Source organism: Rhopalosiphum padi, chromosome 1 (genome assembly GCF_020882245.1).
Source record: "Rhopalosiphum padi isolate XX-2018 chromosome 1, ASM2088224v1, whole genome shotgun sequence".
In the NCBI taxonomy this organism is placed as follows: domain Eukaryota; kingdom Metazoa; phylum Arthropoda; class Insecta; order Hemiptera; family Aphididae; genus Rhopalosiphum; species Rhopalosiphum padi.
In genome coordinates this window covers 47820799-47846881 of record NC_083597.1, presented here as the reverse complement: position 1 = coordinate 47846881, position 26083 = coordinate 47820799, and the positions used below count along the sequence as shown (strand labels likewise).

At 24.9% G+C, this 26083-nt stretch overlaps 2 protein-coding genes across 2 annotated transcripts; one reads left to right on the top strand and one right to left on the bottom strand.

Annotated features, from left to right (window-relative positions):
- The first annotated feature begins 1736 nt into the window (after positions 1-1736).
- Positions 1737-20512, top strand: LOC132932080 (ABC transporter G family member 23-like). The gene is made up of 15 exons (XM_060998283.1): positions 1737-1884; positions 1949-2035; positions 16062-16193; positions 16318-16450; positions 16520-16674; positions 16981-17088; positions 17235-17457; positions 18297-18427; positions 18521-18746; positions 18875-19052; positions 19121-19239; positions 19311-19381; positions 19557-19822; positions 19898-19984; positions 20043-20512. The coding sequence occupies exons 3-15, from the start codon at positions 16063-16065 to the stop codon at positions 20270-20272; spliced, it is 2058 nt and encodes a 685-aa protein (XP_060854266.1). The 5' UTR covers positions 1737-1884; positions 1949-2035; position 16062; the 3' UTR covers positions 20273-20512.
- Positions 20496-24812, bottom strand: LOC132932081 (intraflagellar transport protein 52 homolog). The gene is made up of 7 exons (XM_060998284.1): positions 24560-24812; positions 24275-24492; positions 23469-23589; positions 22141-22283; positions 21800-21954; positions 20937-21206; positions 20496-20862 (listed from the first exon to the last, which is right to left on the bottom strand). The coding sequence occupies exons 1-7, from the start codon at positions 24682-24684 to the stop codon at positions 20599-20601; spliced, it is 1296 nt and encodes a 431-aa protein (XP_060854267.1). The 5' UTR covers positions 24685-24812; the 3' UTR covers positions 20496-20598.
- Between the last annotated feature and the right edge of the window lie 1271 nt (positions 24813-26083).

The window sequence follows — 26083 nt, the reverse complement described above, 5'->3', positions numbered from 1 at the left end:
GCATTTATCATTATCAATTGACGATCTTTGATTTTGATCATTTAGGTACCTATTTTATTTTACCTAGATACATTTTTTTTATATAAAACCTTTAGCTAGATTCCTACATTTTTACGAATTTTAAGTTTAATTTATACAATGCTGCTGTTTGTTTCTTCTAAAATAATATATTGTATATCATAATATTTTATACTTGTTGATAAGTATACATTTTTTAAAACAAAGATTAAATTTGAATTTATTTTATTTTAATTAATACGGTAAGTACCGCAAAAAAAAAATAACCCCAGAAAAAATAACCACGGAAAAAATGAGATTTTTTAAGATTTTGCAAATTAATCTAAATAATATTAATATTATGTCATTGCGTATAATATAATTTATAACATACATATGTACAATTGTTATGTCCCCGCAAACAGGCGCTAAGCTAGAAATTTCAAAAGGAGGGGGGTGGGGGTGTTATTCAAAATGAATTGATAAAATTACACACATAAAATTAATAACTTTAAATATACTTTATAATTTATTGTACAAACGCACTATAAGAAAATAGATAATGGTTTATGAGAAAAATTTAAATATTATTATTATTAATAAAAAAAAAAAAAAATGTAAATCCATGAGTATACCATGGCTGAGGAGGAGTGTTACTATACCTACACCTGTAACATCCCCCCTGGCTACATGCCTGCCCACAAATAATTTTAAATTTGGATTCAATAATAAATTATTGTAAACCTACGAAAAATTTACGAAAATATTGACTATTTGTTTAAAATTAATAATTATTATATTATTGAAATTGTATTACATATTTATTGTGGATTTTTATTTATTTATATATTGAGATTCCAAACAAATTTACCACGATTTAAAATATTGACTATTTGTTTTATATTTATAAATTATTGACATTGTATTACACATTTATAATTAGGTAGAAACACAATCATTTTTATTATAGGGTTATTTTTTCCGTGGTTATATTTTCGGGGACTAAGTTTCCGGTGTTTTTTTTCTGAGGTTATTCTTATTTATTATGCAAATCAATTAATACTATAACGTAGATAAAAAAAGTCCATTTCCTTGCAAATATCAAATCTCGAACATTGTTTCATACACTATTTTGAATAAATTTCGTTATAAAAAATAACTGTCTTAAATGTTCAAAACATTGCAGTCAGATTGTTCAAAATGTTATTTCAGTTGAAGTAAATAAGTAGAAACATTGATCTAAATATTAAATATATTTAAATTTGTTTGTTTGTATGAAAACAAGGGTCGAGAATTTTATTTACTTAGGTATGCTCGTTAAATTGTTACATTAAAGTATGTAAATTATTTTTTTTTAAATTATTACCATTATTCACACCGGCGTTCAGTACCTATACCTAAACTATAAAGTATATAAAATGAACTAAAATATATGTATTATTACAGTTATTAAGTAGGTACCTTATTAAAATTGCAAATGTGCTTTAAGAAGAAGGTTTAAGAAAATTAATTTTTTATTTTTAATGTGGTTACAATAATATAATGTAGGACGTATATACTAGGTAGTATGTATACCGATCCTACGTAAACCGCGTTTATAAAATACAAGTATAATAATACACATACATAAAATGTTATGTATAATAATATATTACGTAGTTATACCTATATTTTTATTTGTTGTTACATAATGTTGCTGCAGTGTACAATATCTTTATCTACATTCTAAATGTATTTTCGTTCACTTAAAATTACACCGTGTTGCAAAAACAAAACAAAAAAAAAATGGAGGGGCTTCCTGTAGAATAGTGTGAATGGTTGGAGATACCTGCCTAATAAAACGAGTGGTATGTTATATCGAGGCTGATGGTCGATGGCCACAAACTAGTAAGTAATAACCCCGTGTGACTGTGACATCAACATAATGTTAACAAGACCTCGTATGTTATAGTCTGGTACTGATCATTCCAGTACCAGGTCGGATCTTCTAGTACACACATGATTGGATTTTCGGAAGGATTATCGTATAACTTACCAAGTAAGTCAAATAAAAATATTTCAAGTAAAAATACTTAAAAATCCATACGTATTTTTAAAATATACAGTTATTTCAGCTTAATTTAATAATATTGTGTATAAATGTATTTAAAGTCTAAATGTAGTACAAAATATGAGTTAACAAATTGTATACTTATATATTCTATTAAGTGATCATTTTTAGGTATATAATGAAGGTATCAGGTATATGTATGTAGTAAATACATTGTTTAGATATATAGATAGGTGCTGAAGGAATACTTTTGTAGTAAATTCATTTTTTTTAATCGTTTCGAATAATAAAATATATAAAATACATATAAGCTATATGGTTGGTGTAGATATTTGTTACATAAAATAAATCATAAAATATACACGTATATTTGGTAACTGTTTTATAAATAAAATATCCGGATCAAATAATTAGTAAATTGTGTTATTAATATCATGTAACGGTCATAATACGTGTGAAGAAGATAACTTCTTTGACTTTTTAAAAATATTTTAAGCTGTTAAAATGTTGAATTTAATAAGTCGTTTTTAAAAGAAAACGAATGCATTTCGTAACAATTGATAGTGTGGCCCAGTTTTATTAATAACCATATAAGCTGTCCATGTGTGCGCACTGCGCACGCAACACGTCCTTCGTCACTTATTTTTTCCTTCTTAACTATCAATACACGATTTTCTGTAACTATGTGCAAGTGTGATAATTTATAGGTAATTGACCTATCTGTATATTACGATAGCCAAATGGCTATTATAATATTTAAATCGTTATAGTAAATAATCAATAACCCTATCTATTTATGGAATAAAACATAAATTATTATCATCAGGTTTTTTATTTTTGTTTTTATAGTTTATTTCCGTACACAAATGTTAATATACCTACTTAGACTAAACTTAACACAAATTTCGTGTCACAGATGAGTTAGAAAATGTTTAAAGATTCAATTATATTTTAATAGACATTATATTTTTATTTAGATTTTCACAGATGGGTTCACTGTAGTTTTGCTAACTACTGTCTGTATCTACCCATACAATCATTTTGTATAGTAGGTACATATTTATGTAATTATTTAGGTGTTTATATTATATCTAAATATATTATAATAGTTACCCATGTCTTGGTTCTTTTATTTTTTGTAATTTAAAATATTTTTTTTTTTTTAAAAAGGCATTTTATCGAAGTTTTGTTTGTTGTTGGTAGTTTTAATAATGTTAAAATTGTATAAGTGTAAGAAGGTACCTATTTAATACTACATATGTATCATAATTCATAATAAGTAATAACTTATTAGCATATAATATTATCTATATTCTAAAAATAAATAAAATAAATATTTATACTTAAAAATACATTCACTATAATATCTAGTGTTAAAAAAGTATTATTAACTAATAAGCAGTCCACTAAACATTTTTAATTTTAATAATATCGTATTTTTCATTTGGCCTGTTTCATTTATGAATGGTTGTAGTAGGTATGTACCTACCAGTAACAGGCTTCTGCTTACACCAGTTTTTTTTGTGGTTCCATTAAAACATTTAAATCATCTTATATAATATTTTAGGTTATTTCATATTTGCTTTGCCAATTGCCTTGTAAATATAAGACTAGTGACTGACTATAGGTACCTATCTAAATCTTAGTCCTGGAAAGGTTTAAATTCGTGGAGGTTAAGTAATCCTGTTGACATTTTGTTCGAGTACCTTCGTCATACACATTATAAAATCTTAAATTGTCATAAATTGGATCCAAACACACTAAGATGCCTAAAATGTACTAAAAAATAAATTATTAAATTAATTTTGTTTGTTAAAACAATTTAAAACAGTTTAGAGCATTTTTTTAATTTTTCTTTTGTGAATAGATTTAATAGATTTAGCTCTTTTAAAAGACTAACTTACGAACTCGTTTTATTTAGGTACTCGTTTTACTCATTTTACACAAGTGTTTCACAAAAATTTTAATTATTAATATAATTATTTTATCATTGAATATTTAATAAGTTTAACTTTAGACTGATCAAATTTTTGAAATAATATAATAATCTTTTTATTTAGAAAAAATAAGTTTTATGGGTCAGGTTATAGTTATACAATTATTTTTAATTCTATGATGGAAACAAAAGTTATCTTTCTGCCGGTTATACCTACTCAGTAAGATAATAAAATAAAGTGTACTTATTGTTATCGGTAATAATATGAATTATATTTTATTACTTAGGTAGCGTTGATATTTATTAATAATTGAAGTATGGCTTTTTTTTTAAAACTGTACCTAACGCAAGATTGAGCTTTTTATGTCTTTTTAATTCATACAAATTACATAATATTAATTAAACTGTTTTAAAATATTGAATTTAATTATTTTGTTATTATGAAAAGATTTTAAATAAGTATATTTCAGTTAAAAGTTGACCAGTTAAAACTAAAATATATATGTACACGAGTTGGCTAAAGATATAAGTATTTGTATAAATTATAAGTATTAATATAAGTATATTTTACTTGCGGAAAATAGCTGATACCTATATATATATATTTTAATAAATAACAATTTCTATAGTCGTTAGCATAAATTATTATTGTCTGGCTATTTTATCGAGCTACGTAGATTATTGTATTTAATTTAAATATATTCAATTTTAAGTTTTTAAATTATGTTTATTTTGACAAATTTAAACACCACTTGAAAGATGAAAATAATATGTACTTCCGCATACTTTACGAGGACATCATTTTTTTGTGTATAAAAGTGTTGCCATCCATCACTGAAGTATTTTTCACTTGTATTCCTTATATTATTGTATGTGAATTTTAATCAAATAGTGTATGTCACGGTCATCTTTTAAACTGCAGTTGGTGAACAGTTTTTTTTTTATTATTATATTCGTATGTAAGGTCGACTAGTATTGATTCTTACGACACACATCAATACATCATATATTACAGCCCTTCATAATTTTCGGGTCTTCGCTACAGGTAAATCTTTAGGAAACTGGTAAAATATATTTCTATATATCCATGTAATTTAACTTAACCATATCAAAAACCGTGTTTATAAATGTTAATAAAAAAAATTGTTAGCTATCAACATCAACAAACTTAATAATTGTCAATATAATACAATATTAATTTGTATCATTATAGCCTAACCGGGTGCAGCCGTGTTTATAGTTATTGAAACAATACATTTGGCCATACATCGATAAGGCCATGATTCATAATCAATAGGTATACAAAAGTAATATCTCAGAGAGTCTAGACTAGGTTATGTGGGAAATGGGAGAAAATAGGTTTATTATCTGTATTATAGTTGTCCAAGTAGAATAATATCCGTAGGTATATCTCGGCGGCCCTGAGAATTTCATGTCCCCCGTTAAAATATATTTAAATATTTTATTTTCGCGCGTGTGTTAGTAAATTTAGTAGATATAATAATTTATAAACAAAAAAAGTCCGATAGGGTGTAATGTATAAAAGAGGTAGTGACGAAAAATAATGTAAAGAACGGGTCCCACAAAGCACTTTTTATACTCGCATAAGTACCTACTCTTAAAATATAATTTTATTTACATTGTTTATTTATTTTAAGTTGTCCTCGCAAATCCCCACTTCAAATCGTAAGTTATAATAAATAGTATTCACATAATATGTATAGGTTAATAGCAAAAATGGGCAAGTTAAAATTGTGAATTGCTATACAGCTATATACCTACTTATATATATATTATTATAACTGACAAAAAATCATTTTTCTCTGATTTAACTTTTTAATACTTTTAAGATTATTTAAAACGATACACGATTATACTAAATATAGGTATTTTAACGTTAGGTAAATATACATGTTTAATTTAAGAATTAAAACTTTATAATAGATACCTGGTACATGTTGTAGTCGATAATTGCAGACTATTGGACTCTAAGAACATATGCCTTACGTACCCTCTGATATAGGGAAATATTGTTAAACATTTATAGTTAGACAATTAGTTGGGATATTAAACAACACTATGATAAGTATTTGCAAAATCTACAAAATTAGAATTTCATTATCAACAAACGTCTAATGCAAAAAAAGTTTAAACTATTCATTGATTCAAACATAATATTTGTTTGCTAAATACCTACCTTAATATATAGGTAGGTAGTGTATCATATTTTCATACACACATGATAGACTAATAATATATAAATATTAAAATATGTAATATATATAATTTACTGGTTTAGTTACGAGGTACCTTCAGAATATTATATGTTATAATAAATTGTATATTCTTATAGGTATATAAATAAAAATATGTACACATATATAATTTTCATAAATATAATGCTGGGTACATATAATTACCTATTATTATCAAAAATTAATTAACTTTATTAAAACATAATTATTCAATTTATTAGTATTTGCCATTTGGTTACTTACAAGTTACAAGAAAATTGTGTTATTCAAATTATTATAAACACGCTTATTTAAATTTCATATAAACGGGAAATACCAGCTACTGTGTTACAAGTATCACGTTTAACTTATATTGTAGAATAGTTTAATAATTCATTACAAAATATATTAAGGATAAACTTTTTCCGTTTGAAATTTTTAAAACATGGAAACTGTTGATTTTATTAAATCATTCATAAATTATCGATGACATAATCAAACCAAATAAATAAAATAAGTTAGACGAGTATCTATAAATAATTAAATATAAAACAAGATTTCAATCAAACTGTTATGACTTATGGTTATGACTTTATGAGTAATCAATTATTGTATATAGAAAACGATTGATCATATATATACTTTTTTAACAATACTACCTACTCGTTTAATATAATTATATAATTATATACGTATAAGTACTTACAAGATTATACGATAAATTTAATAAAGGCCAGATTACTTTAATTTATTGTTTATGACTATTCTTCAATTGAAGATCTGTATTTTTAATTTTTTTATATCTATTACATCTCCATTATTTCATTTGGTTCAAATGCCTGAGGGGTTCATAATATTATATTTATTCTCTCCGGGAACACTTTTGCTTTCTGTATGTGTTCTCCTTCGGTCAAGGTTAATGGATTCAAGGCTCAGATTTCACTTTTAGATGAACTTTATAATTTATTCCAATACTTACACACGTAATTATACATTTCATTTTATAATTACGTATATTCACAATTAATGAAGCAATAAAAATATTCTAAAACAATTTACTTTATAATATTTTTATATTCAAAAAATCACATACACACACAATATATATAGTATACAATATACATATACATACGAGTATAGACAAATATACATGATATTATTATACGTTTAGTTTATTTATGGACCTTGTTAAGAGCTTTCATCGTATTTCGGAGTTTTTATTCTATGATTAAACAAGTATATATGACGTTGTTTACTATTAAATTTCATGAGTTAGGATATTTTTCATAACCAGAAAAAAAACTTGAACGTTGGCCGTCAAATGAGGTTAAAACATTAATATGTCATATTTTTATAATGTAGTGACGTGATGACTATAATATATTCATGGAACTCATAGGACTTTTATGAATTTTACGTAAAAGACCTTCGAGGAGACATTTGGTATACCTACATCAAAAATACTGTATAATTGTAAAATATAGAAATTTGCATAATACTTATTATAGAACGGCATAGTTCCATATAACTTAAGGCTAAATTAATTTAAACAACAAACAATTAAAATAATAGTTTTATTAATATTTAATATATATATTTATTTTGTTTATGTAGCCATACATGACAAAATATCTTTTAACTATTAAGATATTTCACTTATTAGAAACATAATGAAAAAAAAAATATTTATATTTTCAAAAACATAAAATAATTATAAAATAAAATTATGTAATTACCTATGTAAGATCTAGCTGAAATCTTTATAAAAAAATATATATTTTTTTTTCGTATTGATATTAATCTATCATTTAGCAGTTGAATAGCTGCTGAAAGCAAACCAGTCGTCTTAAAAATATATGTATTATATATTTATATATAGGTGTAGTTAGTGGTTTTTGTTATATAGGTATATATTTCACATTAAAAAAACGCGTCGAAAAGTGTTGACCCGGACTCCGGAGCAACAATAACGTTAGGTAGATAGGTATAGGTAGTTCATATTTTTTTTTATTTTGTACTTTCCCTTTATTCCGTGGCTTTACGTTACACAACATGCATATAGGTTACCTTAAACTTGGCATCGTGTTTATTGCATTTCATGTATCGAACTATATGTAGTTTACACTATACTTAATACTTATAAATTTTAATGTATGGAAATACCCATGTTTGAGCAAATGTTTGTATAATTATTGTTATTTAGTAAAATTATTTTGATTTGAATCTTCTTCATTACCTATTAATTCGTAGGTACTTATAGTTTTGTTTTTCATTAGCTGTCAAAACATTTTTTAAATATTTAAAAAAAAAAAACATATACTATATATAGGTTACATGCCAATATATATTACTTGTTTATAATGTATCTGTATAACGAACATAACGCTATAATACACAACACTATTGGTACGTATATATAATATATATATATATATTCATACGCGCGCGCGTGTTAATAAAATAAAGTTACCTATATGACATAAGATTTTAAAAACTGCCATAAGTAATTACACTTTATTAGCTGCAGTGGAATTAAATTTAAAATGTTCATCGATACACAATCACAGCATGGTGAAAGTAGGACATTGATTTGGTAATAATATATGGTCAGTGCAGAATAACATACGAGACAATTTTTTATTCATTCCAATACATAATAAACTAGTTGTATCAGTGGATGTGCAAAACGTAGTTAAATTATTTCAATTAGATAACAAAAAATTAGTTTTTACTTTGAAGTTTCCTGTTAAAACTGACAGGTCTTAAAATGTGATTCATTAAGTTTAAATGCATTAGATAAATAAATACAAATGCATGCACAGATCGTTGGGTGTACTAAATATTTCCTTCAATTCCATTCTGGAAACATACATTATGATATAATAGGTACATACGGATACACTACCGTATTACATAATATTTGTAAGGTTGTGAAAACAAATTTCATATTTTTAAAATTTATATACGACACTTCATATTTTTGTAATGTTACCAATCTTACAATATTTACATATAATAATTTGTACATAATATAATTTAAATTAATTAGGCTTTACAATTACTGTCTAATAACATAGTTATATAGATAAATGAGAATAAATTAATTTTCAGATTTTAATACAGCAATAATGTAAATACATACAGTAAATAAGTTATTATAATAACGATTTTATATATTATATTATATTATTTATAAATTTATAAACAATTATACAGACGATAAATATTATATACAATTATAATATTAACATTATATTCTACTTCGGCTTTTTATAGACCTTTCAAGCCCATTGCCGCAACAACAGGTATACTGTCTCTATTCTTTCCTATAATTTAAAATTTCTTCTCCGTCCCAGTAATATTAGATTTCGTCAACATTTTTTCTTTATTAATAATAAGTATCAAAATTGATTTGTAATAAGTGATAAATGGTAACGAATGTTTTATCATGCCGGAAATATATATTTTTTCAATGTCATTTTTTCTTTAATTGAATCTTAATAGTTGGTATTATTTTATATAGTTATACACTTATATTGATAATGAACTAGTCAATCGGAAATGCAATGATTGATATTATTGCCATTCTTGTATATCATTTATTTAATTAATATTAATTGGATAACATTGAATTGACACTTTATAGTAATTCAGCGGTCAACGTTATGCTTAGGTATATAAGGTACATCGTACATGATATTGTACATGCAGGGTGATTGTTTTAAAAATAAACACTTCTCACTATCATGAAAAGTTTTAATATTTTCAAAAATATTTTTTTTACATGATTTAAAGTTAGAGAAAACTTCTTTATTTTTCTGTTAAATTTTTTGAACGACATCATACATTCTCAAATCCAAGTATAAAAGTAAAAAATTTTTTTATTTGAAATTCCAATGTAGGTATACCTATATACATCAAATTAGGGGGAAGGTAGGTGTATCGCTTAAATCGCTAATTATCTAGGGTTTTAAATGTAAATATAATCAAATTTTGTTTAGAGGTACCAATGACTATGTTAAAATTATATATATATATATATATATATCATAAATTATATAAGAACGCGGATAATAGAATTTTCATATAATTATACATTAAATAATTTTACATCAATTACGTGTAAAGACGTAATATGATATTATGTTATATTATGTTTATGTACTACACTATCATCACATTCACTATACCTATATAGATATTTTAATAATATTAATTAGGTAATAATAATCATACATAATTAAATTATCATTTATTTTTATGAGAATCAAAAAACAATTTATAAAATTCAACTTTTTTTTTTTTAAACTATCGATAATTACTTATTTAAATTAGATTGATTTAACTAATACTATACAATTTTTTTAAATTTATATATATTATGTATTATAGATATCCAAGATATATTGCGAATAGGTGCTGATTAACAGTTTTTTTGTGTTTTACTACATTTTATAAAATATAGAACCGTAATCGTTGTTTGTTTTTTTTTTTTTATAGTAAATTAGAAATAAAAGTGTAAATTTAAATAGGTATCATCTATTATCTACTTTTAAAAATCTAAATAATCTACATAAATTAATTTAAGTAGCTTTGAATATTGAATGATATGTATTATAGTTAAAACTAAACATTTATTTATTTTTATTTTTAGTCACTAAGTAGTTTTTATTAAATAATAATTTGTGCCATTGAATTATGCGGTAACTTATATATATTATATATATTAAAACTATAAAAATATCTAATATTCATAATTATGTAATCAAGTTAAATATTATAAATGCAAGAGAAAGAAATTGTTAGATTATTAGAATACTGGATTGAGGACATTGAGGCCATCTATAGCTATAAATTATAATACAATATTAATAGAAGGACCACACTAAAGTTATAATAATGAATTATTTCTTAGAAATTATAGTTATTAAATTACTTCATGTAGGAGTAGAAATTAATAAATGTATTAAAATTGAATTATCCTTTATTTAGTTAATAATTAACTAGGTAAGTCATATAATAATTAATAGTTTATACCTTTAAGATTTTTTTCGAGAAAGAATACGTTTTTCATCATATACAATAGGTCATCATTGAATTCAAATTTTAACAAAATCCATTATGATTTACTTTATAACAAATTCCTCTCTACACCAAACGCACCTAGGTATAGCAGAGCAATACTCACTTGCCCACCTTTTTCTCATTTCAAGTAAAGTTATTATTTTTTTGAATCATTTGGATTTTTATATTCATATTTTTGACATACGTAGTTTTAATCCAAAAATTTTAGCTATAGTCTTATTAAGATTTACAATTCTATCCAAAATTTTAGAATATTGTTATGAAGATGAAATTTAATATTTTAAAATCAAAAAAATTCATTTTCAAAGCGTGATGATAATATTAGTTGTATTTATAAAAATTAAGTTCTGAATAAGATGTAAATTGTATGATATTTATATTGTATTTTATTTGATGTACCTCCTCATATTTAAAACTATAATAGTTTAAATGTATAACTTATATTTACTTATACAAGGTTACCTACTTTATATTAACTCTGTTTCGTTTTTTATTAACCTTGTAACTTTACTTTTTTACGAACTCTTGATAAAGTTTAAACTATAAACACTGTATTAAAGCTCCAGGATTTACAGTAAACTCTAAATTATTTTTAGAATCAAGTAATTACCTGGAGAAGTTAAATTTTAAATAAATATAATTTGTACTTCTATGTGAAATTAAATTTAGGACTTCACATAGGCAACATAATTATTATATCTCTTGTATATAACATCATAAATAATTATTTTAAAATGTATCGTTAATAGATAGATATAGTTTATAGAAGTTAAATTGCGAGGTTACGATTAAAAGTTAAAATCACCATCGCCGAGAACTAATGCTTATCATTTGCATACATGGAATTTATCATATTGTTTTCAAGTTAAAAATTATATTTCAATAATTTTTTTCAACCATATCCGGTCTTTGATAATTGCAATTTTTTTGATATTGAAATTAATAAAATGTTTATTATAAAATACAAATAAAGTAATTTTTGAATTATTCTAATTTTGCCTGGAAGTTTTAAATAAATTATTATTATGATTTATAATAATATTAATATTATATTATAATACCTACCTAATATTTAAAACTTACAGAATATAGTATACATTATATAATTCTAATAATAAATAATAATATACATTTATCTGTCAACGGTGTATACGTAATAACATTATAATAATTATAATAACAAACATTCATCCTGATTTTGTAATATATATAATATTATAATTTATTCAAATTAATTATTTGTGAATTAACCTTCAGTAAGTATTGATATACTTAGCTGCTCTTTTTATTCTACACATTTTAATGACTATATTTTATTGAATATGTTGATTATTTTTTATGACATTTTTATAATATCTTTACTTTGAAGATATATTATATGAGAATATAATTAATGCAATTGTTTAATTGTTAATACATATTGTAGGACTATTAAGCGTCGAAGGTTTGTTCATAAAATCTAAAAACCGGTATATATTAATAATATAATATTTATAATTTTTAAATATTTTTATTACAAATTACAATTAAGTAATTAATGGTAACTAATTTTTAATTTCATATTGGAATAATACAATAATACTGCAATGGACTAATACACATTTAAGAAATAAAACAATTTAAGGCAATAAAGAATTGAAAAATATGGGTCATCTAATATTGCCATCAACACTTTTAATAGTATTATTTTTATTACAATATTCTAATTACACTATAACTTTATAAAAGTATAAGTGAGTAATTTTCACTTTAAAAATTTGAATAATTTAATATAATTCAAGGTCATAGAACGTATTCGAATAAAAATAATATAATATAGATACCTATGTACTTATAGTTGATATTATTAAATTTTAAATATATTATTTTATAATTTTTTTATTTTTGTTACGTATTTACCTATTATTATTATAAAGCTACACAACAACAAAATTAAATAATTACATCATTTATTTTTATGTTACCTGTTAACCTACCGATTTATTACGTAGTTATTTTGAATCTCGCGATACTTGAGACAATACAATTTAATATGGATAGGTTACCTACATAATAATATGTTATATTATATTATATTATATTATAACAACGTGAGTTTCAATAATATTATATATTATATAATACTATTTCATGCTGCCGCAGTCCTAGTAGGTATGAGGTGTGTAATTATAATGTAAAATATGAAAGATATTTTGAGATGAAAAAAAAGCTGTCTAGTGACTAGTGAAATAGGTACAGGAATTGGGTGGGTCACTAGGACGGGTGTCTTTCAAATTGAAAAAAAAAATGATAAATCGTTGTACTCGCCAAATAAAATTCTAATATCAGTTTGATACTTAGAATTTGTTTACAGGATGCTTTAAAGCTTAAATAAAGTTTCGATTGTCTTAAATGCTCATATAAATGATGTTGGATTAAAATAAATAGCTTGAGAATAAAAAGATTGCTTGTCAAATTATTGATAAATGTAAGTCATTTCTTCAGTTTTTACTATTTAATATTCTTCTCAATTACTACCTACTGTTATATTATAAAAAACAAGTTTTTTTAAACTAATATAGTAAAATTTCCTTATAACTCCCTATTATAAAACGGAAAATAATAAGTATATTAATATAATCTATATTCCGTGTATTTTATTCTCATTGTAACGGAAAAATCAGTTGATCCCGATTCCATTATAAGCAGAGTGTTTCACTGTATAATTACTTAAAGATATAATATAAAAGCATTAAAAGCTTATACTTAATTACTTTTACTAGTACCTCACGGTTCTATTATTAATACCCATTATTTTTATAAATAAATATATTATGTATACTGTACAGTCATACAAAGTAATACACCAATCATGTTCATTCTCGTTTTTTCTTTAATATAAAGAATTAGTTCAAATTTGGATTTTTAGAAGTTTTACTGTAATTTTTTTTAGTGATTTGAACGCACAACTATTATAGGTAATATCATAACTTAAACGTTATAAACTCCTACCCATGATTGTGCCATTGACCATAATTAATTAACAACAGTTTATAAATAAATACAATTTAATTATAATATAATGTAGGTAGATACATTATTATAATGAGCGTACTGATACGCAATTCGTGGGTAGTGAAATGTTTGTGGAGGGGGGTCATAAAAATTAATTTTAATGAAGATTAATGTTATTGATATCGTACATCACTGTTATAGATTAATGTGTATGTTTAGTATATAAATAATACCTTACAAGAATAATGGTCTTGAAAAATAATTTTATTCGTTCACACCACAGTTTTTGACAAATTATGATAATATTTTCAAGTTACCGTATAATGTGTACAACTGTAAAGAGATAGTGTAATGAGCATTTAAACTTTTGAACACATTTTAAAGTAATTAGTAATTACACCTATCAATATCATTATTTAATAGGTATTTAATAATTATAACGGAAATCAAAATTTCTCAGAAACTCAAAATGTTTAGTTGGGCGTATTAATGACTAATTTATTTACTAACTGGCTTATACAATATAAAATTAAATTTTCAAAATCATTATCGAATATTTTATATACATAAATGTATTATAGCTGACAGTCGTCTTGCGGGGCAGTGATAATGCCAATTGACCTAAAATCAACCCATTCCTAGTGGCCTAGTTGGTACCTTAAAATGAGTGGCAAGTACATTTATATATAGTTGGGCTGAACTGATTATAAGTCATCATTCATCAATCGACCTAAGTATAACCCAATAAGTGTATTATAAACGAAATAAGACAAATAATTATAATTCATAAATGTATACATATTATATACCTATCTACAATCTACGGCTACATGGTTAGAGGTACCTATATACCTGTCTTTATATTATGTTGCTATACATTACTTTATGGTCATCGACCATTACTATTTATTAGGTAGGTACTGTAGTGATCGCTATACAGGACATCCTGGACATAGCACTCGTTTAAATTATGTATAATTATTTAAATGATGTAGCATGTTCATCATGACCTTTAGATATTTGTGAAAAAGTTAGATAATTTATAATAAATGCAACAACTTTAGAAAATTGAACTACTTTATAAAATATAAAATAACTTAAATGCTATACCCTATACGTACCTATTGGCTATTACATTTATATCAATATATTAATTTAAGTCCTAAAACTCGGGATGATTAAGTTACCACGGCGATGTGGCCTGTGAATAAGTCTACGACTAGCATTAGTCTTATATCAAGGTAATATTCAAATATTCAATGTAGAACTGCAGTAGCTATCTTCTGGAAAATATTAGGGGCTCTGCTCGTATTAATACGAATTCTATAGCATTGGCATATTCTGGCGTGCGCGTGTTGCTAATAATAATATGGCCTATTGGCTATTATTATAATTTATAGTGTTAAGTAAAGAGTCGCTGGTTGATAATAATATTCACACATCGGTGTTAACAATATACGTTTAACTTTTGATATTGCTTAAATGCTTAACTATATTAGAATTCAGAATAAAGTATTGCTATAATACAGTTTGAATATAATAACTGTATTTGGATTTACGATATACCTACTGTAGTATCTATATAATGTGTTGTACTGCGATACCTACAAAAATATTTGAAATGTGCGTGATGAAAGCTTATTACGGTTTGCAGAAATGCTATATGAATCAAATTATAAAGATATCCACACTAATCATTTTATCATTAAATAAAATTATTTGATACTTACTTATGTTATGTTTTATTTTACATTTTATTTAATAGGATGTGTAGGGACGCTATCCAACCACAGCCACCACCGACGGCTTCTGTTGAAGTACGAAGTGCGTTTAAAAGATATAACGCATCAGCTATCGTGCTCAGAGGAGTCTCCCTGACCGTCCGTAGAAATACAATGTATACAAAGGCATTTATTATATTAATTATTAGATGTATAAATAAAATATACACTAATTATTTTACATCAATATCACATAATGTGATTAATACGGTTGTTGATGAGTTTATTTTTTATTTTCAGCTATGGTCTATTAGGACCTAGTGGATGTGGTAAAACAACCCTTTTAAACTGTATTGTCGGAAGAACGAAATTAGATAACGGTGTCATTAATTTAGAATCAAATGTGATTGATGATATCGGTTACATGCCACAGGTAATATCATTTATTTATAGTATTAGTAATACATATTTATATTAATATAACAACGAATTGTGTTTTTAGGATTTATGTTTAGATCCTTTACTTAGCGTCGAAGAAATTTTTTTCTATTTTGGAACAATTTTTGGTCGTTCTCGAAATGAAATTATTACTCGTTACAAATATTTCAATTCTTTATTTGACTTGCCTAAACGAAATATGTTGATAAACAATTTAAGGTAAGCACAAATAAAATATATTATCCTTAAAGAATGAAATCTTGGTCAGAATAACTATTAGTGGATGTACAAGTACAGTGTTAACAAATACACGAAATGCTTGACATTTTTATGTAGCAGCTATCGCCCGTCAAGGGAGTATAAATTTAAATTTGCTTCGTATCACGAACTACAAGGGCTGCAAATTCTTTTCTAAAATTAAAAATTGATCAGTAGCACATTAACTTCATTGTATGTGATAAATATATAGAGTTTAGCATACGTGGATAAACTGAATAATGAAATTTAAAAATTATTATTTTTTAGTGGAGGCCAACAACGGAGAGTTTCCCTCGCAGTTGCTCTTCTCCACAATCCAACTCTTTTAATATTAGACGAACCTACTGTAGGTTTAGATCCAATACTGAGTGAAAAGTAAGTATTATATGAAGTACGAGTAGGTATAATAACTAATTAGATACCTGTACATAAAATACCCATCTAATAATATATTTATATTATATACCCACAACGTACTTAGTATTTACTATTTGTCCGTACCAAAAATATATTTGTTTTAGAATCTGGTTACATTTATCTGACTTGTCTTCAGAAGGCAAAACAATTATTATTACTACACATTATATCGAGGAAGCAAGAAGAGCACACACAGTTGGTATGATGAGAAGTGGAATAATACTATCAGAAGATGCTCCAGAAAATTTAATGAAATGTTATGGATGCTCATCTTTAGAAGACGTGTTCCTCAAGTTGTGTATGATCGATACATCAAAAGTCATACAAGTAAATAATTTATTTTTCTTTGGGTTCATACTTTTTTTATATGTTATACCTACTACCTACCTATTTATATATTATTTAATATTATGGGCAGGGCAACCAGGGCTTTTGCTATGATATGATCAGGCACGTACACAGAGGGGTTGAGGTTCAACCCCCCCCCCCCCGATTTTTTTTATACGTGCCTGGATATGATACATATTAGATTTTAAAAATTATAAATATTGAGTTACTCAATGAAAACAAAAACATAGACAAACTATGACTGTTATGAAAAATGTATGATTTAATTTCAATGTTGACTGACATTTTCTTAGTTCGCTATTAGTGGTTTGAATGTCAGCCGAGTAGAAGTAAAATGCGACAAGTTTTTCAAATGGTTGATACCTACTTTTACTCTAATAAAAATCATTTATCACATAAATAAATGCATATAATTATTTGTCACTTAGGTATATAATGAATGGACTTATGTTCAATTATCAAAAGTATTAATCAATTATGTTGAATTATTATAAAAATGTCAAGGAGGGTCATAATATCATCCATCCTGGCTCTGTCAGGAGACTATTGTCTATAATATTATTTTATTAATTAAAATATTTTATTTGAATTATCAGTAGGTAAATGTTAAAATGGGCAACTTAAAGAAACTACTTTTTAATAATTAAATTAATTTAGTATTCCCATAAATATCTCTAGTTGCGCCAATAATTAACAAGGTTCTTACTCTAAATATCTACAGACCTACCTGGCTACCTATTAATTTTAATGCATTAAAAAAATTATATATTTACATATTCAAAAATTATGTTTCTTACTAAAGTTACATTATTATTTAGAAGTCTTCGATGCCAATTGACGGTGGTGTACAAAAAAAATTGTTACCTTTAGACAATAACAGAAAATTCGAAACAAGACGATTTCGGGCTCAGATGTTGAAAAATCGATTTTTACTTTGGAGAAATAAACAGTAATAATATTATAATTATTATTGATAATCATTTGTAATATCATACTTTATACTTTAGATATTTTTAAGTATTTGATATTAACTCATTTTTAGGATGACTTATCTAATGTTGGGTCTACCTATCATTATAACTTTATTTTTCAATATGGCGATCGGACGTGATCCCAAAAACATTAGAATTGGAATTATAAATGAAGAAATCAATTTTAGAGACTGTGCAAATTTTACTTACAAACACAATAATAATTGTTTTTTGAACGAAAACATTTATGGCAGTTGTCAATTAATTTATGAACTTCATAAAAGAACTTATAAAATTGTATGTAAATAAGAATAAATTTTTTTTTTTTTTATAACATGCCTACTATTTAGTTAATTTAGACTTAAATCAACATTCAACATGTGTGTAATAATTATACTATTAATTTAAAATGTTAATATTTGCAGAGAGACTACTATAATATCGAAGATGCCAAAACGGCTATAAGAAAAAATGAAATCTGGGCATTATTGCGGTTTAATTGGAATTATACAGAATCGTTGAAGGATAGAGTTAACTCTGGTGAAAACAGTAAGGATGATGTGGTTGATCAGAGTTTTTTGGAGTTTTGGGTTGACGATTCAGGTGATTTTAATTTTTAAGAAATTATAATATAACTTTTTTAATCATTCAGTCGTATGGATATGTTTTAGATAGGTATATGTCAATTTTAATTGAAAGGGACGTGACATTGAGTTTAGCTGATGCTTTCAAAAATCTAGTTGGTTCTTGTAAAGATTCATTGGATAAAGTATTTTCTTACCCCATTAAGGTACCATAAACTATAAATTAACATATCCAAGTATTTTATAGTTACATTTTAAACTATTTATTATATTTTAGATTCATGATGCTTTGTATGGTTCAAATTCTGGGTCTTTTGCTCATTTTGTCGCTCCGGGAACAGTATGCATGTATGTATTTCTAAATTGTTCATTTATTTTTATGCTAGAATTAGATAGTTGATTGATAAGTTCTCAATATTTATTATTTATTGAAATCAGTAAATATATTAATTGACTAAGCATTCCATTATTTTACATAATGTGGCTTTACATTTTATAAACTGTCACTTAAAATCATTTTTAGATGTATGTTTTTCTTGCCATTAATCTTCACAACTTTTGTTATGCTCGATGAGCAAAATGATGGAATACTGGACCGGGTATTAACTTCTGGTATGACATACCTTGAAATAGCATTAGCTCATTCAATTATTCAAATTATATACATATGCATTCAAGCAGTTGAAATTTTAATAATTATGTATGTCTTCTATGACAATCCATATATTGGATCTATTATGATTGGATTCAGTCTTCTCATAGTCATTGGAATAACAGGAATGATATATGGTTAGTTTTATTACTAGTGTCTTGTTACTAATTTATTTATCAATATCAATTATGTTTTATTATTATTATTTGAAGGTTTTGTATTGGCTTTGTCAAATGACAGTCATTTTGCAGCTGGATTTGCTGGAGTTGGCACTAATTTTTTGTTAATGTGTGCATGTGGTAAATAAATTATTATTGAATATTAAAGTATAATTTTTCAAACAATTTTTATTTTTAGGTTTTATTTGGCCTACTCAAGGGGCTCGTTATTTTGTTAAGTATACCAACAAGTTTGTCCCAATTACATTGGCTATTGAAGCATTACGAGGTATAACCATGCGTGGTTGGTCTATTGATCACACAGCTGTTTATATGGGATTTGTTTCAATGTTAATTTGGGCGTTGATATTTTATGCGATATCTTTTGTGTTATACAAATCAAAAAAAGGCACATGGAAGAAAGTGTAGATATGAGATCTGCATGATCTCAGCATAAAATTAATTCTATGTGTTAAGTACAAAAGACTGCCAGAATGCTTTGTGGCAATCAAATATATTAAGTTTTTTTTTTATATGTTAAAAATCTATGAGAAATTGTAAATAAATGTACTTAAGTAGTATAAAAATGTAATTTATTACATAGGATTCTGAATTATGTAAAAATAAAGTATAAATAAATGAAAATACTATATTTTCATAGTGCAAAAATACTTTTTAATATTTATTATAAATAATAAGTTAATAATATAACAAATATATATGTTATCTAGGTGCACATATTAAAATTAAAATAGTTATTTTTTAAAATTATTTATTAATGAAAATACTGTTTGTATTATTTCTTTACAGTCATTACTATGATCAATTATTTCTAAATTGTCATTAATATCAATAATAAATTGATTAATGTTATCTTCAATTGTTTTCTCACTAGATTGAGCTTCTAAGCAACTCTTAGCCAAATTTGCCAATGACGATTTTTCAGAACCAAATATACTATCAAGATCGAATAATTCTAAAAATGGAGATGATAATTCTTGAAAAGGAGGTGGATATACCTAAAAAATAAATAGTATTTAAATAATTAAAAATTAAAAATAATAAACTTTCACATTTAAAATATAATACTTACAGCAAATTGTAAGACAGGTAAGGTATCATTGAACGTAGGAGGAATGAGTTGTAACTGATTGTGGGGTACACTTAATGTTTTATACGCTTCAACTGTATCTGGTAACATTGAGGTGTTTAAGGAACATAATTTAGTGTCTATAAGGGAATTTATGTTGTCAGCCGAAAATAAAAAATGACTTGTATTGTTCAAACTTTCTTGAAGCTGTAGACAAGTGCGAACACGAGACGATAACATTCCAATATCTGGTACCATTTTATAATCTGAAGTCTTGAACAAGAAAAACAATATGTATTATATTAGTAGAAAATTAAATGTTTTATCAACTTTAAGTCTTCACATATATTTAGTAAAATATAATATGTACAGTGAAAAACCAAATGTTATGAATACATTATATGTATTTAGTATATCAGTAGAAAATGTATGTAGATAGCCCTTAACTTGTAGTCATTAGAAGTTTCTTTTCATACTATGCTTAATTTATAACAAAAAAAAGTCTAAAATTCCAGAAAATTTCAAATTAGTATGCTTTCTTGTTTCCTTAAAAATAATTTTTTATACCTTATTGGCTATTATTAAATGGCATACTAATGTAATACTCAAATGAGTTGATGGCACATGTTTTATTTTAAATTGATTGTCAATAATAATCAAAACTAAATTGGAGATACTATACTTGTTATGTCTCAATATTTAAAATAAATTAGGTTTAACTGAAATAAAACTCATTATAAGTAGAATAGTTAATAGAAGATTTAGAGGAACACTTTTTTTTTAAGCAAGTAATTCTTCTATGGGATAATATATTATGTTAATTACTACAAATTATACAGATATAAATATTATAGCTCGTTACATACCTCAGGATCATTAGCATCAATTTCATTTAAAGTTATATTATTCGTGATCAAGAAATCAAACAAAATCTCACGGATTTTATCATTTTCTTCCCAATTAATATATTTGTCTGTTAACAAATGACCAGAACCAATGACTGCTAGTTTTCCTTTTTTGGCTAAAATAATATATTAATTTAATTATTATATTAATAAATAATAATTTAATTTTACTGAGATAATTATTAAAAACAATCAAAGTAGCTACAAGATAACTATTTAATCTTATGAAAAAGTGCAAAGGGTGAATTTAATAAACACAATATAATGCAATTTGTGTATTATTAAATATCTAATTATGGTACCTTTGTTGGAATACTTTGAAGCAGAATAAAAAGCACAGAGTGGTCTATTAAGAGGATAAGCAACAGAACCACTAGTCAGTATAGGAGCAGCTGGCTTTGCAACATTTAAGCTAGCACCATAGGGAAACACAAAACTTATACATCTGAAAATTATTTGTTATTTATTATTATGATTAAAAGCCTAGAAATAAATTAAAGACAAAAGAAGAAAATTATATCAATTTTTTTTTGTCAGTTATTAGTTGATAAATATAAAAGGTTAAAAACAATTGCTAAGCCATCTTTCACCAATAAGTAAATAAAATATGAATACATTATAGATTGGTTAATTAAATTTAAAAATTTTAAATAGATTCTATTCAAATAATTTAATTTAGAATTTATGAAGTAATGTTGAGTCCAATACTTTATTGGATAAGTATACATGGATAGTAATAAACTTATACTACAAGAAAGTTTAACACAATGAACTTACAAGAGAATACACTACTACAGAAACCAGAATTTAGGATTGATAATGGTATATCCTTACCATTAAACCCAAGGATAAATGGAACGCTGACCACTCAGTATTACCTGAGCGAGCATGTTAAATATAGATAGCGAATACATTAGGAGTTATTGTTATTGTATTATTGTTTAACATATGATGCTAATGTATAATTATGTTTTTTATTGGTACCTGCCAAGTAATACAAGTAATAAATAATTATTATTTATGCTCTTTTATAGTTAATTCATCATTTAACTATGAAATATTTTGATTAATTAGCAAATAAATTGTATATGTATTCAGAAATTATAATTAATATGTGGGTGGTAAGCATTCCAGTTATCAAATAGTTTAATGATCATTACCAGAAAACTAGCCTGAGACCCTTCTGTTTAAATATATCAAAGAGGTAGAGCTTTGTCATTAAATCCAAGACTGAGTTGTTTTCTTTTTCAGTTCACAAAATAGATTGAACTAAATTAAATCAATTCTGTTGTATTAACTTTAAATCTTTAATATTATATCTTACAGAATTGTATTGTATATATATCATTGCTTTATAATTAACATAAGTATCATAGTATATTATGTACAATTTATATTATATATAATTATTATTATATGGTGTTAAAATGTTTTAAAAAAAAATATGTAATTCAAAATTAAGATAATTTTTTTCTACCAATTATCAGAATATTGAAGATTACAATTTAACATTATTTTTTTGCGTACAGTAAAAGATTATCCATAAATAATCGTTCAAAATTATGACAGTAAAACTTATATTATATATTAAATATAAATATATACACACATAAATTAATTGTTAGCTTACTTCGATGGGCTTTCATTTTCTCGGTCCAAATATTTAGCTACTGCTTCATTAACAACACCATCCTTAACCAGACATTCTTTAGGATGGAAATATAAATAATAATGTGTGCGTAATACATAGTCTAAAAATAAAATAAAATAGTTATTTATTGTAAGGATGTAAGATACTAAGATATAGGATCAATTAAAGAATAGAATAAATTTGTTTGAAATATTTAAAGTTCAAATTTTCATATAATTCATTAAAGTTATTTAAACAATCAATTTGTATTTGTATAGCTAAGGATCGACAATTTAATAAAATATTCCTTATAAGTAGATCTTATTGAAACCTAAAAATCTAAAAAAAAATATTAAAGCGTAATTTTTTTATAGATATGTTTAGTTAAAATTTTGATGAAAATAGATATTTAAACTAAAAATAACAATGTTAGTTACTTAATTATAATTCAAAAATGTTAGAGAGGAGCTGACATTTTAACAAAGGTATCATTTAGTACATTTATCTATTAATGATGGTATTTTCAAAATATTTAGATTAATTTTAAGTTTCTGCCTACTTTGGTTTATAATGTATTACTAATAATAAAATAAATTATTATAATAGTAATATAAACACCGTGTATGATAAAATGTAATCAGTGATATAGAAACAAACTATCAGAATCGTTTTGTATGCAATAATGTATCAATGAATTCAAATTTAACACAACGATTACAGTAACCTATTGAAGGACAAAGTACATTAAACTCCTATTGTACAATAGAGTAAATTTCTACTTTTCTTAAAACTAAAAATATTCTTACCACTATTAACCATAATACCGAATTCTTCTAATAAATAATTTATATTGGTATGTAGCTCTTTTTCACCACCTTCAGAAAACATAACTAATACAGATCCTCCAAGATCAATATATTTATGAAGGCAATTAAATTCTGCTTCTGAAAACATGGCACGTGGACCTCCAAATACAACTAATTGTACACCATTTAAGACATCCACGGTGATCTCGTGTTTATTTCTATAAATTGTTTTTAAAATATATTGAAATATACAACTTTATTTAATTTAATATTTCAGTGACTTACATGGCAATCGTATATGATCCTTGCAGTTTTCGTCTTAAAATTTTCAAATTATCATTGATATCAAACATTTCATTTTTAGCCATATCGAATAATATAATATTATTATTACTATCTGCCATATTCATAATTTCTATAGTTAATTCTAAATAAAAATGTACTTGTTAATTATTATTTATTACATCTTAAATCAAAAACTACTAACATAGCTATTAGCATGACAAAATATTTATGTTTATTTTGTCATGGCTATTAGGTAAGATAATAATTATCTTTAAACCTTGGGGTAGTTGTGCTCAGGACAATAAAAAAGGTCAGTGTCATGGAATAAAAATACTTCGAGCATATCGTTCGACTTGGAACAAATAACAAATTATATGGGACTTAGATATGGGATAACACCAGGGTTTAAAATAATTGTAATTTGTCATTTTTATAATTGTATTACATAATTAAAAAAACGCTTGCCAAGTCAGAGATCGGCATGTAAACTTTCTTCATTTTCAATTTTTAGAAATGTATTAATTTTTAATATTTTAATTTAGTGAGATATGTAGATCTCCGAAACCGGAGAGCGGATTTTGTTGTTTGAGGTCTTGTTAGATTCACATTGTCTAGGAGAAGTGCAGTGAAGATTTACAGAACTTTGTTTATAGTTAATTCACTACAGAGCTTCAAAAAAAATTAAAACACATTTTATTGAGCGTTTTTTATGTTTTCAGTTTTATAGTTTTGTAGTGAGTTAATGATTGAAGATAAAGTTTTGAAAGACTGAAAATCTTCACAGCACTTTTCCTAGCCAATGTGAATCTATCAAGACCCCAAATAACAAAATCTGTTCTCCAGTTTCGGTAATGTACCACCCTAAATAAAAATCTAGTAAAAAACAACTATTTTTTTAACTGTAAAAAATTAAATAATTTTTTTTTGAAAATTTGCCATAGTTAGCTGTTTAACGGAAGAATATACGTTTGTTTAAGTTATTATTCCTAATATTCCTATTATTTTGAGAAATTAAATTAACATTTAAAATTAAAGAAATATTAATTGTGATGAATAATCTGATAACCGGGAGACATATTGACGCATATTTTATTCCCGAGTGTCCAATACATAATATTATAACTAAGTCATAGAGTCATTATACATTTATTTATATTTATATAATAGTATTGCACTGCACTACATATATTTTACTGAGTTGACCGTACACTATTAATGTATAGTGTATACGCAATTGTTGTTTCCATTGTCATCATTGGGAAATAAGTAATATAAATAATTTACATAATACTTAATATTTTTGCATAAGCCTAAATGCCTAATGTAATTCGTGAATAATATTTAACGTCACACTACAAAGTGTCCACACGAACGAACAGAAATCATCCGAATGCTCACGTGTGCTCGTTCGTGTTCGAGTGAGCTCACTTCGAACGTCGCATTATTGTTCGCTCGTGTGTACGCAGCTTTATAAAAACTTGCTAAACATTATATAATTATCGGAATCATAATAACACTGCAGTA

Bases quoted from the DNA above. Each gene is read 5' to 3' on its own strand.
- LOC132932080 (XM_060998283.1), top strand. From the start codon at position 16,063: ATGTGTAGGGACGCTATCCAACCACAGCCACCACCGACGGCTTCTGTT. The intron at 16,451-16,519 runs GTAATATCATTT...TTGTGTTTTTAG, and splicing joins ATATCGGTTACATGCCACAG to GATTTATGTTTAGATCCTTT. The intron at 19,985-20,042 runs GTAAATAAATTA...TTTTATTTTTAG, and splicing joins TTTGTTAATGTGTGCATGTG to GTTTTATTTGGCCTACTCAA.
- LOC132932081 (XM_060998284.1), bottom strand. From the start codon at position 24,684: ATGAATATGGCAGATAGTAATAATAATATTATATTATTCGATATGGCT. The intron at 23,590-24,274 runs GTAAGAATATTT...TTTTATTTTTAG, and splicing joins CGGTATTATGGTTAATAGTG to ACTATGTATTACGCACACAT. The intron at 22,284-23,468 runs GTAAGCTAACAA...AATAATTTTCAG, and splicing joins GAAAATGAAAGCCCATCGAA to ATGTATAAGTTTTGTGTTTC.